The 14,640-nt window shown below is 50.9% G+C and overlaps 6 protein-coding genes across 6 annotated transcripts; 3 read left to right on the plus strand and 3 right to left on the minus strand.

The window, feature by feature from the left end:
• Nucleotides 1-3,046: 3,046 nt before the first annotated feature.
• On the plus strand, nucleotides 3,047-5,154 carry TGAM01_v203614 (hypothetical protein; the record flags this gene model as incomplete). Its single annotated transcript, XM_018806095.1, has 7 exons — nucleotides 3,047-3,133; nucleotides 3,263-3,334; nucleotides 3,497-3,561; nucleotides 3,679-3,860; nucleotides 3,914-4,545; nucleotides 4,653-4,842; nucleotides 4,913-5,154. 7 exons carry the CDS (start codon nucleotides 3,047-3,049, stop codon nucleotides 5,152-5,154), a joined length of 1,470 nt encoding a protein of 489 aa, XP_018660813.1.
• A 417-nt stretch (nucleotides 5,155-5,571) lies between these two features.
• On the minus strand, nucleotides 5,572-7,907 carry TGAM01_v203615 (hypothetical protein; the record flags this gene model as incomplete). The annotated part of the gene is made up of 3 exons (XM_024549245.1): nucleotides 5,572-5,615; nucleotides 5,943-7,537; nucleotides 7,597-7,907. The coding sequence occupies 3 exons, from the start codon at nucleotides 7,905-7,907 to the stop codon at nucleotides 5,572-5,574; spliced, it is 1,950 nt and encodes a 649-aa protein (XP_024405950.1).
• Nucleotides 7,908-8,565: 658 nt separating this feature from the next.
• Nucleotides 8,566-10,078, plus strand: TGAM01_v203616 (histone acetyltransferase type B catalytic subunit; the record flags this gene model as incomplete). Its single annotated transcript, XM_018806093.2, has 2 exons — nucleotides 8,566-8,878; nucleotides 8,943-10,078. Coding segments are annotated over 2 exons (1,449 nt in total), but the record flags the coding sequence as incomplete, so codon positions are not given.
• A 229-nt stretch (nucleotides 10,079-10,307) lies between these two features.
• TGAM01_v203617 (pyrroline-5-carboxylate reductase) lies at nucleotides 10,308-11,461 on the minus strand (the record flags this gene model as incomplete). The annotated part of the gene is made up of 2 exons (XM_018806092.1): nucleotides 10,308-11,257; nucleotides 11,377-11,461. 2 exons carry the CDS (start codon nucleotides 11,459-11,461, stop codon nucleotides 10,308-10,310), a joined length of 1,035 nt encoding a protein of 344 aa, XP_018660810.1.
• A 1,194-nt stretch (nucleotides 11,462-12,655) lies between these two features.
• TGAM01_v203618 (hypothetical protein) lies at nucleotides 12,656-13,541 on the plus strand (the record flags this gene model as incomplete). The annotated part of the gene is made up of 3 exons (XM_018806091.1): nucleotides 12,656-12,811; nucleotides 12,873-13,049; nucleotides 13,113-13,541. 3 exons carry the CDS (start codon nucleotides 12,656-12,658, stop codon nucleotides 13,539-13,541), a joined length of 762 nt encoding a protein of 253 aa, XP_018660809.1.
• A 361-nt stretch (nucleotides 13,542-13,902) lies between these two features.
• TGAM01_v203619 (hypothetical protein) lies at nucleotides 13,903-14,533 on the minus strand (the record flags this gene model as incomplete). The annotated part of the gene is made up of 2 exons (XM_018806090.2): nucleotides 13,903-14,229; nucleotides 14,315-14,533. The coding sequence occupies 2 exons, from the start codon at nucleotides 14,531-14,533 to the stop codon at nucleotides 13,903-13,905; spliced, it is 546 nt and encodes a 181-aa protein (XP_018660808.2).
• Between the last annotated feature and the right edge of the window lie 107 nt (nucleotides 14,534-14,640).

Raw genomic sequence — 14,640 nt, forward strand, 5'->3', positions numbered from 1 at the left:
CCCTCCCCACACTCGCTCTTCCGATCTTTCTCTCTCTCTCTCTCTCTCTCTCTCTCTCTCAATTGCTATAGACTCAAACGGACTCACTGCTAATAAAATCAACTAGCGATTCCCCAATCCGGTCGCCAAATTCTACGCTGCCGAAGCCACGCTGGCACTGGAATACCTACACTCCAAGAACATTATATACCGCGACTTGAAACCTGAGAATCTGCTGCTGGACCGGCATGGACATCTTAAAATTACAGACTTTGGCTTCGCAAAGCGAGTGCCAGACAAGACGTGGACGTTGTGTGGTACACCAGATTACCTGGCTCCCGAGGTAGTCTCCAACAAAGGCTACAACAAGTCTGTAGATTGGTGAGTTGCCCCGGATTGCTCATTGATGAATTGCTAGCATTAGTGAATGCGACTGGCTGACACATGATCAGGTGGTCTCTTGGAATCTTGATATACGAAATGCTTTGCGGATACACGCCCTTCTGGGATAGCGGCTCTCCCATGCGCATCTACGAAAACATCCTCAGGGGCAAAGTCAAATATCCGGCGTATATCAACCCGGATGCCCAGAATTTGCTCGAGCGATTGATTACGGCGGACTTGACTAAGAGATTGGGCAACCTGTTTGGAGGCTCACAAGATGTCAAGAATCACCCGTGGTTCGCAGAAGTTACATGGGATCGATTGGCGCGCAAAGACATTGACGCCCCCTACACGCCGCCAGTCAAGGCTGGAGCCGGCGATGCCAGTCAATTTGACCGATACCCCGAGGACCCCGAAAAGTATGGGGGTCCGGGCGGCAATGACGAGTGAGTGGAATCTTGCCTTTTGCCTTTTGCCTTTTTTTTTTTCCTGTTGCTCTCTCCGTGAAGCGTTTCTGTAGGCTAACGATTTTTCTTTTATAGGTATGGCAACCTGTTTACTGAATTTTAAAGGGTGTCTTAAAGGGTGTGTATTCAAAATCGAGGCATACCTGGAAATGTTGACGATTGACGACGGTGCACTGGGTACGTGACTAAAAGGGGAGAAAAAGAAGTGCCTGTCGGGAATTCTTCTTTTTCTGTGCGTGTGGTTGCAAAAGATGCGAATGGATTGGGTGTTTGTTTCGCTGCATCTTGGATGGCGGCTCTGCATTGGGGACTATATTTCTTTTTCTTCTCTCTTTGGGAAAAAAGGGGATTCGATCGGTCTTGGAGGCTCATTTCGACCTGGAGTCTGTTGGAAAACGTGTATTCGGAGGAGGGAGCTGTGTTTGAACCTACGATGCCAAGTCTTTCTTGTCTCGCCCAGTAGCCAACTATACGAAGCTCCTGTATATCCATCTATTTCCTTTCTTTCTCTTTCCTTTTCTGTACTCTCTCATTTCAACTCTCCTTTTCATCTTTTTTGCGCTACGAGAGGGCGAGAAGAGTGAGAGACGGAGGGTTGACAAATGTATCTTGGGGTTATGATCTGGGGTGGTTGTCTCAGAATCGAGACCTTTGTTTTGTGGTTGAAAGGCTGCTGAGTCTGGAGATGTGCTCTGTTGCCCTCATCATGCCTACTAGTAATACTATATATACCTATTACATCTATTCTGTTATACCTGCTGTTTATCATTATCAGATACTTGGTTACGTGCAATTGCTACTGGATTACCCTACTAGTAGTAGTGCTGTCTTATGTCTACTACTCAGTGGCGTAAAGGAATTGGGTGATGGTCATTCTTGGTGGAATTTATATCCATGCAAGAGTGTCCCTGTACCTTGCCTCGAGGTACATGCTGCGAGTCTGACGCGTTGCAGGCCCACGGACCAGGTAGCCTGTATACAAGTCGGCATTGCTGCAGAAATTTTCCATGGGTCTAGTCCTTTTTTTGCCGGGATGGCCAACGAACGAATCATTCAATCCAACAATTGAAGTGGTCGTGTGCTCAGATTAAAAATACGTGGCCGGCTGTTACGCCTATATGGTATGGCGACAGAAAGAACAGGCATTACGGGTGCAGAAAGGCGGTGGGAGGAAATAGATTAAAAAGAGAGCCACTCTAATTCTTCTTTTTTAGTGTAACCGCCCATGAAAAGATGCATCAGATACAGGAGGATGAATTGAGCTCAATTCGTTCTCCAGTTTCTGGCCCCCTTGCGGAGCCGCTAAAGATATGGAGAGGAGGCCTCAAAAGAGAGCACCACTGATGAACATCTGAATCTGTTATAGCGGTCGGTGCTACGGAGGTTTTTTTTTCTGTTCTCTGTGCTCTTTTTTCCGCTGCTTCTTGTCTCCGATTGATCACTTGGGCTTCTTGATTCTGTCGTGTTGTTTATTCCCTTTCTTGCTACAGGGGTGTATTATCCGGTCTGGGCCTGGGTCGGGTCTGAGTAGCTGACGTGGGGATTGTGATAGATCCCCTGCCTGCGTCTGTCTGCTGCATCAAAGTGCTGTAGTAACAGCCCTGGAGGGTGCTACTGGCTGCTGGCGAGGCTGGGGTGCTGAGCCTATCGCTGTCGTGCTTTTTCTTCAACTGTTTCCCTCTCTTTCTTCCTTCTAACTCCCCCCATTTCCACTTATTAATGCATCTTACACTGCGTATTCCATTCTACATACACTTGTCTTGGAAATTCCCCTTTTCGCCCCGAGAGTGGGGAAACACCTTACTTGCATCCGTATTATTTGATCTTTCCCGTTCTCTTCTGTTTGGCTTTCCCCTGGGTACTCGTTTTTATCATTTTCTTGGCTTTCGCGGGATAAACTGAGCCAAGCAACCGATTCCCATCGTTGGAGCGTCAATTGGCGTGGCCGGGTTCTATTATTAGCGGGCTGATCGACAGCTTGTTTTTTTTTGCTAGCGGCCTCGGCAGCGGCTCGCCCCATTGACTGAGAGCGGGAGAGGCTGGGCGGCAGCATCGAAGACAGTTTGAGCCGTCTTTCGCATCCATCGCCAATCGAAGGCGTCTGTGTGGAGGAGGACAGCGATTGCTTTTTGGGAGTGAAGAAGCAGCGCGCGCGTGTGTTTGGAGCTGTGCGAGTGCTGAGGCAGGACAGGACGCAAAAGAATCAAAACGGCAAGATGGATGATTACATGTTCAAGTTCTTCGTGGATGAGTGTCGCGTTGTGGAGGAGAAGACGAGCTACATTGAGATTTTCAATTACTCTGTAAGTTGCGACTTGGATATTCGCAGTTTTCGTCCAAGATGAGATGATGCGTCTCGTCATGGGAGAGATGGACGTCAAAAGGGGAAAGAAAAAGGGTATAGGACGATCAGGACTGATGCCGAGGCTTAGGACCCGTTTTACAACTCCGTCGAAGAGCATCCGCTGCCCTCGTCCGAGTTTGAGAACTTTTTGAATCAAAGGGTGAGTGCGAAAAGATTGGACTGATGTTTTTCATCTGAAGAAGTTACTGGGCTGCACGATTCAAGATAAGATGGAGCCGAGATGAGATGGAGCCGAGATGAGATGGGATGAAATAAAGGGTTCGATGAGAGATCCGGGGCTGACGTGAATGCTGGCTTTTAGGGTGCTTTTGAGCCGCCACAGAAGATGCGTGAAGGGACCAAACTCCTCAGCGGTATTCGACTCATGTGAGTTTCTACTGACTGCTATTTTGTTTGTTTAATGCGTTTGATGATGCTGAGTCAAACCACTTATTCCGCTACATGTCCAAACGAAGAACAATACGCTGACCTCGTCTCAAAAAGTATCCAAGAAAATGCTCAGCACAAGGACACGTTTATGCCAAAAGTCATCTCCCTACCAAAGGAAAAGTACATGTCCATGATTAGGACCCTGAAGCTGCCCTTTCGAGGCATAGAAACGTCGTCTGTGGTTGGGCCGTTCTTCTGGTGTGCCTACGACCAGGACGACGATGATCCCCATCTGCGTAAGTGGAATATGCCCAACTTCAAGAGTCTTCCTTCTAACACTGAGATGCAGAAATCGTGCACCGCAAATCAGATGTCCGCAAAAAGGGCAAAACCCGCGGCTGGGAGATGATGCTGTCGTACGCCTTCAAAACCGGCATCACCACGGGCTTTATGAAGGGCACGCCAAGCTCGGACATTACCCAGGCGCTCAAGCACCTCCGCGAGTGCTACGGTCAGGTTGGCCACCCGATGCTCCTCCCGACCATTCTTCTCTCGCACGACCTCTCGCCCGCCAACGACCAGAAGCAACGCGATGCTCGAGACTGGCTGCGTCGACTGGAGAACGCGGTGAGCTTGCGCGACGAGGTTGAGCCGGAAGAGCAGTACTTCCAGGATGGAATCTTGTCCATTGACGGGCTGAACCGTGATTTAGTGGAGTGCCATAGCCATGTCATGTGGAAGCGGCCGCAGGCGTACTTTGCGCTGGTGCGGGAGATGGAGCTCTCGATGGAGCGGTTCAAGGTTCTTTGGTATGACTGGAAGAAGGATTTCTTGACGGATGAGGAGATTGCGCATAGGAAGACGATTGATCAGCTGCATAGGAGCATGATCGCCCGGATGGAGTTTTACAGAGTCAAGCTCAAGGGGTTGGAGAATTACATCCACACTACGCTGGAGAGGTTGAAAGTGCAGCGAGAAGCGGTAGGGAGTGTTCCTTTTTTTTTTTTCTTTTTTTTTTTTTTTCCATTTCCCCCTTTGTAAATGCGGGCTTTTGCTAATATGATCTTTTTATCTTGCCGTTCAAACAGCTTTATAACATCATGTCTCAACGAGAAGCACGGCTCAACCTCGAAATTGCCGGAGAGCAGCGTCGCATCGCACATGCGAGCAAGCGAGACAGCACAGCCATGAAGACCATATCTCTGATGGGCGCACTCTTCTTGCCGGGCACGTACCTTGCTTCTGTCTTTAGCATGACGTTTTTCAATTTTCAATCTGGTTGGTCCCCCCCCTTTTCTCCTTCTCACAAGTACACAACTGTTCATACTTACACCAATATCACAAATAGGAGCCGAGCCCGTCATCTCCAACTGGCTCTGGGTCTACTTCATCATCACCGTCCCTCTGACCGTCCTCATCGTCGGCTCCTATATCTGGTACGACCGCCGCAAGGAAGCCCGCTATGCAAACGACGACAAGGAGCTGGAGGGCGACATTGAGCAGATGGAAGTCAGCATCATGAAGTCGCTCCGTAGGAGGACGATGAGCAAAGCGAATACCTGGAACTCGCTCGCTAGCCCAGCGCCTTGACGAAAGCTGGAGTAAGACTTTCCCTGTGGCGAAACGATCATTTTTTTCATTCACGACTTGATGAGTTTACGAAATTGGTGGCGAATTTTACATACACTATCATACTTGAGTGTATGTGTTTATGGAGATGATGCATGAGTATGTTTCAGCATAATTTCTTCTTTCTTCTATTGCCATTGGCGGTTGCGAAAGCATGTTTAGCAGGCTGTTACGACTTTTCGAGCCATGAACCTATCATCTTTACTTAATTTTAACTTCTACAAAGGCATAATGAACATATATTTTATTTTATTTTACCTATTCTACATGAAAATCAAAATGATTAGATAAGTAATATTTTGGAGCCGACTGCTGGGACGCTGGGCAAAAGTAAAGATGAATGAAGTCAAGTCCAAAAACCGAGAAGATGGAAAAAATCTAGAACTCTAAGAAGAGGTTAAGAAAGTTTTTTCCGCCAAGACCTAGAGAAAATATTGAAGCTCCGTAACTCCATCATAATGCGGTATTTCAACCGGTATCCAAGATAGACCGCTAAAGTTAATAAGAAATAGCTAAAAGGGAAGACGAAATAAATATTATCGTGAGGCATGTTTAGAGGCGAATGTGGCTATCTCCTCCGCCTCCGAACCAGTTTCGAATATTGCTTCCATTATCGTTGTTGTTGTTGTTGCTCCCACTGGCAGCAGGCTGGTCATCATCTCCTCCCATCCACTTTGGCTTCTTGATGCCCTGTCCAATATCTTGGAACCACTGTGGCGTCTCGAATGAGTCGACGGTATTCTTCATACGATGTCCGAGAATCGCAAAGATGTTGTCATCCTCAGGTGGCTCATCCGTGAAGCGAGGGCGTGTGGATTGGCCGGCTCGACGATTGTTGCCGACTGGAGAACGGGCTGGCGACCGTGATGGGGAAGCGACCGAATCTTGGATGGCAGGAATGGATAGAATCGGGGCTGCTCGGCCTGAGGCCCCGTTGGCTGCAGTACCGCTGCGTCGCGGGGTCGAGTTCCCTCCCAGCTCTCTGGCGATGAGATCACGGCCTTCGCGCCAAGAGCCAGTGCCGTAGCCTGATGGATTGTCATCTTCTTCGTCGATAATGTCCACTCCGGTAAATATGCGCTTGACCCTTCCGTACACGCCAAAAAGGGCAGCGAAAACAGGAATGACGAGGGCAATGGGGAAAAAGTTGTCGAACCATTGACCCAAGGGGGTTACATCAACGTATTTTCCGAGAAAGTTGTAAAAGATGGTCTTTTCGTAGACCTCGCTCGACAAAAACGTGAGGAAATTGTATGAGAGTGGTACACTGAGCTTCGCTACTTGCATCGCGTACCAGAATGCCGCCTCGTGGCCGGTATTTCTTCTCACGAGAGCTCGTCCGCGCCACACTTTGACTTCGGTCATTGATGAAAGAGCGGCAATGCACATGTAGCAAATCCAGAATGCCGAGATGACTTGCCCTGCGAATCCGACCTGGGCTTTGTCGCCAACCCAGTGGTGGACAACACTGACGCGGATAATGGACAGCTTAGGAAAGGGAAACTTGACGATTTCCGACCAGATAATGCAGGCTGATGCAAATGCCAAAACGGCACCAAAGGCCATCCGCATGTAGGGAAAGACGTAGAAGTAGCAGATATATCGAGAGTATGGAGTCAGTATCTTCACTCTGTCCCAAAATCCAGCGTGGGGAGAGGCGCTGCCAAAGTCAAGTTTCTTGGAAGCCACCGAATCCAAAATCATCTGAAGCTTGGCTGCTGACTGCACCAGTCGAGTCCACTCTCCAACATATCGAGATCGTGAGTGACGTGCTCGCACATACTTCCGAGTCAAGTCGGCCAAGTATTTTTCGGTGATGACATGTGGAACAGCTTGGGTGTTTATTGTTGGATCCAGAAGTGTCGATCGGGGCTGCGATTCCGGGATGCTGGCCATCTCCTGAAGCTCCTCGATCCAATCTTGGAAGGCCGCAGCGCTTCCCGTTTTCCTTCGACTGAGCTCCGCAATCTGCTGTTCAATCTCCTCGACTCCCGTTAAAGAGTCCTCCATCTTCTCATATACTCTGGGTGCCTTGATCTGCAAACTCTGTAATTTGCCGCTGATACTTCCGCTTCGAAGCAGCTGCCTTGGTATGGAGACTAGACCGTGACCCATCAGGTAAATGGCAAGTATCAGACCCCAGCAGTAGGCTAGAGCCATAATGAGAGCCTTTAGAGCTGTAAAGGAGAACTCGTAGGAGACGAAGATGTATACCAGTCCGACAACGGCAGCTCCCAAGACCATCGCATAGAACTGAGCGTTGGCACGGAGCGAGTACATGAACTTGTCCCAGGGCTCGCGATATCCAGTGTCGGAGTACTCGGCAAGGATGGGGAGGAGGAACCTGTATGAGTACGGTTAGAGCTGTAAAACAAGGTATCGAGTCGAAAACTATTTCCTCACCATGTCAAGCAGAATGTCAACCAATATGTGATTCGCCATAGGACCAAGACTACCCGCTGGGGCAGCCAGATCCCCCTCGAAGCTACATCGTCGGTTATGGCGCTTGAAGCAAGGTCTATAGGAACCAGCAAGACGAGCACCGACGGAAGCCACAGGGCGAAGAATATAGGGACGAGGTAGAAGGCCGGCGTGGTTCGAAGCGGGAGGTAGTGGCGCAGTATGAGCAGCACACCGAGCGATACTAGGAGGAGGGCGATGATGGAGAAGATGGCAGAGCCAACTGGCGCCGGGGCACTCGCAATTTCAGGCATCGTGACGGCTCAGGGGAACGCCATGCGCTCGGATCGCAGGCGCTGCAGGACGATGGCGCGGTGCGGCGCAGGATGTTTCGGTTGTCGAACGAGCTGCGGTTCAACTGCAAGGCACAAGAGACAAAGAGCAGCCACTGGTTGAGGTGCTTGGCGGGCAGAAAGTATGGAGTCGCAGCAGTGGTTCGGGGGACAATAAGCCTTAGCCCGCTGCATGTCTCGTGAGATTGCTGGACGGCTTCCAGGGACCCACCGGGGCGACGTTAGCGGGCGTGACGTAACGCGGAATGAAGCCGCTGCGAGGCGGGACGGGTGCCTTGGATTTGGGGCACCAGCGCAGCGGGCGATGCAGCCGCTTAATTGAATCGCGTCGGCTAGGCCTGCAAACGCGTGTGAGGCTGTGGTAGCGCGCCTCGAATCCAAGCTGAGGATTTGCGCCTTCAGCCTTTCGCTGCAACAACCACAGCCTTCTCGCCTTGCTCTGCCTTTTTTGGTCGCTTGAAGGCATTTTCAATCCGCACAGCTTATCAGCTTATTTGTAAATGTTTATTTCTTCCTGCTGCGATATAAGCGGTCCACCTCTTTCATCCGTTTACAATGGCTGGTCTTCCTGACCTTGAAGAGTGTAAGCTTAGCGAGGCTCCAAATCATCCGTCGCAGTCACAGCCTCACGATACTGATCTACTGGATAGGGCTTCAAGACGCCAACGATGCGTTCAATATCAGCCTCGTATCGCCGTCGAAATCGGGCCTGAGTACAATTTCGACGTTCCAGCCCAAGTTCACGTTTTCCATCTTCGGCGAGGAAGAGAAAATCTTTGGATACAAGGACTTGAAGATACTCCTGCGGTATCGTGCTAATGATATGCGGCCGCACCTGCGCGTTGCATACGGCAAAAAGTTCAAGCCAGTTGGTGAACTTGAACCCACTGAGGTGGCGGAGATTCTGGAGAGCGGAGGCCATCTGCCAAAAGGTTTGGGATATTTGTCGCTGGACAACTTGATTTTGATAATAGTTGTTGCTAACCCTTAACGTAGTTGCGTTTGCGAAAGCGTCGGATTTTGAGAACAGCTCACAGCAGCTTGGCGACGACTGGTCCCCTCCTGGAACGCTCCACGAAACCTTCCAGGGCGCCGATGGCCAGTATGAAATCTGGAAGGGCAGCCTCGTCGACCCTGCCGTGAAGCAGCTAAACAGCCGTATTCAAATCCTGGTTCCAATGTTTATCGATGGAGGCTCCTATATTGGCCAGGACCCAGAGTCAGACTCGTCAGAGTTGGACTATTCGGACGCTGACCGGTGGACTTTCTTCTTTCTCTACCGCAAGCAAAAATCCACTGATGATCCGGAGAAGAGCGCGTATACTTTTGTTGGGTATGCCACGGTTTACCGCTTCTTTTATTTCAAGCCGCCCATGACACCGCCACCATCTCCCTCGGACGATTGGGAGCTACCCACGGGTTACATGGATTTATCTCTGCTCCCCTGCAGGACGAGGCTTTCACAATTCATAATTCTCCCACCATTCCAAGGCAAGGGCAGTGGTGCGCGCCTCTACAACACTGTCTTCAAGCACTACCACAGCCACGCTCAGACACACGAGTTCACAGTGGAGAATCCCAACGAAGCTTTTGACGACCTGCGAGATACCTGCGACCTGACCTTTTTGCGAACAATGCCTGAATTTAACGAGCTTCGCCTCGACACCTCTGTGAAGGTTCCCAAAACAGGACCGCTACCTCCCCTAATCATTGGCGCACAAAAGCTCGAGAAAATTCGATCGCAGGCCAAGATTGCCCCTCGCCAGTTCTACCGAGTTCTGGAGATGCATCTGATGTCCCAACTTCCAGCATCTGTCCGCGCGACCATGTCACTAGACGACGATGTCCCGTCACCTACAGCCGCTGACAAGCACAAAGAAAAGCTGTGGCAGCTTATCGTGAAACAGCGATTGTATCGCCATAACAAAGAAATTCTTTCTCAAATTGAAGTTTCTCAGAGAATCGAGAAGCTATCAGAAACACTGGGCAGTGTAGAGTTGGAATACGCTAGACTTTTGGCAGCTCATGATCGTGCAGCGAAGCATTCGAACCAACCAAACGGGAAGCGGAAGCTGGAGCAGTCTTCAGCCGAAGCATCAACCAGCAAGAAGGCGAGAGTGGAAGATGCGTGAAACACAGTATCGTGGCATAATACAGGCTTAGTTTCACTAATAAAAATCAATAATAGCGGGCGTTGGGTGGGTCTTGATACGACATTTTCAGGGGAAAAAGGCTCTATGTATTCTATTGTATAACAGGAAAACCCGAGCTGGCAAAACATGCTACATTACATGCTCCTTTGATTAAAAAAAAGAGAAAAAACCATTAAATCAGAAAACTCCCTCCAGCCAGTGCAGTCAATTACTCGTCGTAGTGTTCGTGAATGTCATTTTGAGACACATTGCTGGAGGCCTGAATGTTCTTACCCAACTGGCCCGCCACCAAGGTTGCCTCTCGTACGGCCTTGGAGATTGTTCCGCGTACACGTTCTTCCTCCAGAACAAGGAGTCCTTTGACGCTGCAGCCTCCAGGAGTGCACACCTTCTCCCTGAGAAGAGCTGGGTGCTCTCCGCTCTGGATGAGACCAGTCGTTCCTCGCATGGTCTGCGTGGCCATTCTGGTGGCTTCAGCCCGGGGGAGACCCATGGCAACGGCGCCCTCGACGGCAGCCTCAAGGAACAGGGCGTAAAAGGCCGGCCCAGAGCCGCACAGAGCCGTGGAGGCGTTCATGTATCGCGCGGGCAGATAGACGACGTCACCCACGCGCTTGAAGATCCAGGTGACCAGCAGCTCAGTCTCGAGGGGCAGGGGGGGCACAGTAGCGCTGATGACTGTCATGGACTCTCTGATCAGGGCTGCAGTGTTGCACATGGCTCGGACGATTCTGCAGCGGCCGTCCTCCTCGGGGTCCTTGGAGGGGACTGCGCCGTGCAGGGCAATCTCCAGCTGCTCGACCGTAATGCCGGCGCAGACGCTGATGAGAAGCTTGCCGTGCAGAGACTTGGCCATGCCGGGAGCGCCCAGGATCTCCTTGACCATGTAGGGCTTGCAGGTCAGGACGATGACCTGGGCCTGCTGGACGGCCGCAAGGTTCTCGTTGCGCACAACCTTGAGCACGGAGGAGTGCTCCCAGAGGGCGCTCTTGACCTTCTTGGCGGTTTCGGGCGTCCTCACGCAGGCGATGAAGCGAGACGGCAGAGAGCGCGGAACGTCGTCTGCGGGCGTGGAGGCGCCAGACTGCAGCGGCTTGGGGCCCTGCATCTCGACCAGGGAGGTGAGGATGCCATTGAGGATGGCGATTCCCATGGTCCCTATACCAGACAGATATGAGCTCAACACGTTCTCAAATCGATCGAAGACAACTTCCAACGAGCCATCATGACAGCCAATGCCATTGTCAATGCCACGCTGAAATTGAAATTTCACTTACCGCAGCCCAAGACCGCCATGGTCAGGTCCTGAGGAGGCTGAGGCGTGCTGTGATGCGTGAGAGCCAGCATGTTGGAGGAAGACATGGTGTCGGAATTAATAGATTTTGTATTACTAGCGGTGACCGAGCGGTCAAAAACAAGTATTCTATTTGAAAAGAAGGACTGAAGGGACCGAAGAGAAGAGAGACAGAAGGAAAGAAAAGGACGAAAGATGGCCGCCAAAGTTGTTGCCAGTGTCAAGAAACAGGGGGGATGAGGGAAAAGACTGCTGGGACCTTTTTTTTCTTTGTCTACCTCAAGCTGGCCCAAGTTGCAATAAATAGGAAAGCTGGGCTGCTGCGAGTAAGGGAAAAAACAGGGCCAAATCACCCCCCTAAACGGCTGAACCACCCCTCCGTAACGGTTGCTGCCCAGTCAGATCGTCAAAGGACAACATTAAAAGAAAAAAAGGGACAAGGGTTTTCGTGTAAACACGGCAGTGTACGGAACGATGGAATGCATTGGGCAGCCTGGAGTTGCCTTTCTATGTCTTTACGCGGCATGAATTAAACGGCTCGGCCGACCATGTTTCATCGCCCCAAACTCACCCTTCAGCTCTGGTCTGCCCCGGATTTTCTCGCTGTCGCCGCGGGCCACTAATACATGAAATGGTAGGTGCTGCGACTTGAACTGCTACCTGTCCTTATGCTGCAGACGGCCGAATATGGAACAGCATCACTCGTATCCCAGGTAGATAGATCACTTTGCGGAGTACATGGACAATCTGTTGCTATATAGGGCATCATTCATGTTTGCTGTTTTGAGCTCAGGGGTTCTCAACTCGGCAGCCCGTCGGAGGTGCTGTGGCTCGGTGGCCCAAAGTGCCCAAGGGGGGCCAAATCTACGGCTGTTGGGCCGATTTGACGGTTCGTTCCCGGCTCTTTACCGTGGCGTGCGTCCTTGGAGATTAGCAGCCAAACGCTCGGAGCATCAATACGGAGCATGACCAGTAAGCTGATTCAGACTAGCGAGAAAGGACGAAAGAATCCATCCATTCATCAATTGTAGGTGCATCTTTTGTGTGTATGGAGGCGTGTTAGTGTTAGTGCTCGTAGTTTGTAGGTTCGATTTGTTAGCGGGCTCAGCCGGTTCAGCCACACTGAGGCACAGGCCACTCACAGTTCACACACGACTGGACCCAATTGTTCAGCCTTGCGCCGTGCATCTGCAGCAGCAATTCAGACTCGACAACGCCGCTTTGCCTGAAAATACCCCCTGGCGGAGGAACCACCCGTAAAAATGGCGGACCCTTTCGAGGTCCGGATGCGCTTCAGCTCGCAGCTCCAGCATCTAAACGCCTCTGTTGCTTCGGCGCAAAAAGCGGCACAATATGCCCTCAAATACAAGGACATGGACGAGGACCTGCACTCATGTATCCTGGAGCAGGTCGAGCGGGTGAGTGAGAGAAAGGACTGTTCTGTAGGTGATAGACGTATTGAAGCTAATCTTGTAGCAGAATAACATGAACACTCGTGCCAACATCATGTACTTCATTGAGCACTTCCTGGACCTGGCGCAGCGCGATGGCCACTCTGACTATATCCGCATGATGCAGCGAGACATCATCAGAGTCGTTGACGCGGTGGCCCCCGATGATGGCTCTGGAGCAGCCAATGTCAAAGTTGTCCGCAAGGTATGCTCAGGCGCTGCTTCTCTCTTCTCGTTGGTTAAAACTTGACTGACGCCACATCGGCAGGTTTTGATAGGGCTTCAGAACAAGGGCTTTCTGGAGCACCAGGCCGTTATTCAGATTGAGGATGTTATCAAGGAGAGGGGGACAAACGATGATGATTTGGGGCTTGATTCTCCCAACGGTGATGTTGAAATGTCAGACGCCCCGGCTTCCGAGTCGAAATCTCGGCGGCGGCCCACGACTCACGGTCTTGATAAGCGTCAGGTCGAACAACGCATTGAAGAGGACCGTGAACGACATAAGCGAGAGCGCGAGAGGATCTGGGCTGTGCCCAAAGGAGAGGATGCCGAAATGACCAAGCTCTGGGAAGAGACGAGTGATTTTGGCGACGACGATGACCGGCTACTGACTGAAGAGGGAGATGATTTCACCAAAGAGATGGAGATGCAGCAGTGTCAGCACCTGCAGACGACAAATGGCAACCACCATTGATTTTCGGCTTCTGATTGTTGGTTTAGTATATATGGCATTGGGCGGCGTTATATTATTGGGGTGTATCGCAACAAAGGACTGAAATCGTATGAAGTCGCGTGGAATATTGAGATACCCAAATGTTTTTCGAGATATATTTGTTAGAAAAATGTCAATTGAAGTGGCAATGACAGGTCCATTAAGACCGCAAAATGACTTGTTCGCATCGTGAAAACGCAAGTTGAGAAAAATATTGAATCTCTTCTTTAATATAATACATAGAGTTTTTGTTGTACATGTACCTCGACCATCTATCGTGTCATAAAGATCATGCGAATGCTCCCAAGATATTTTTTTCCTTTCCTTTCCTTCTCCATCCTCTTTACTCCATTCCGACCACGGCACCAAGCTCCTTCAAGGTGGCAATGATCTTCTCGGCCTCCTCCTTGGGCACATTCTCCTTCATCATCTTCGGCGCGCTCTCGACAAACTTCTTGCTGTCGACCAAACTCAAGCCCAGCAGGCCCTTGATCTCCTTGATGACCTTGGCCTTGGCGGCGGCATCAAATGACTGCAGTTTCAGGGTGAAGAGAGTCTTCTCGGCAGGGGCAGCAGGGGCCTCCTCGGCTTCCTCAACAGCAGCGGCGGGGGCGGCAGCGGGAGCGGCAGCAAAGCCGCCAATGGGCATATCGGGAATGTTCAGCTTGCTCTATTTAAAAGACTTGATGTTAGTTGCTTGTGCGACCATGGGCGATTGAAATGCCCCGGTGCTTCTGTGGAGTTGAGGCGTTTACTTTTAGGCTTGAGACCAAATCGGCAGTCTCCAGCAGCGTCAGCTTGCTGATCTGGTCGACAATGTCGTCGATCTTGGGGTTTGCGGCGGCGGCCTCTGTTGAGTTGTACCGTCTCGTTGTGCATGACGCTCGGAGCATTTGTGCGGAGGATCGGGGAGAGGTGGCTGATCGCAACTGGCGAGCGCAGCTGCGCGCCGCAAACCGACACGGGAGAGCCATTGTTTGTTGTTGAGAGGGATTGGCTGCAATTCGCAATTCGTGGGGTATTCTCTCAGATCGCTGGCCCTCGTAAGATGCCCGGCCTTGAAGTTTTTCGAAAGCTTCAG

Source organism: Trichoderma gamsii, assembly GCF_001481775.2.
Source record: "Trichoderma gamsii strain T6085 chromosome Unknown Scaffold_10.2, whole genome shotgun sequence".
In the NCBI taxonomy this organism is placed as follows: Eukaryota; Fungi; Ascomycota; class Sordariomycetes; order Hypocreales; family Hypocreaceae; genus Trichoderma; species Trichoderma gamsii.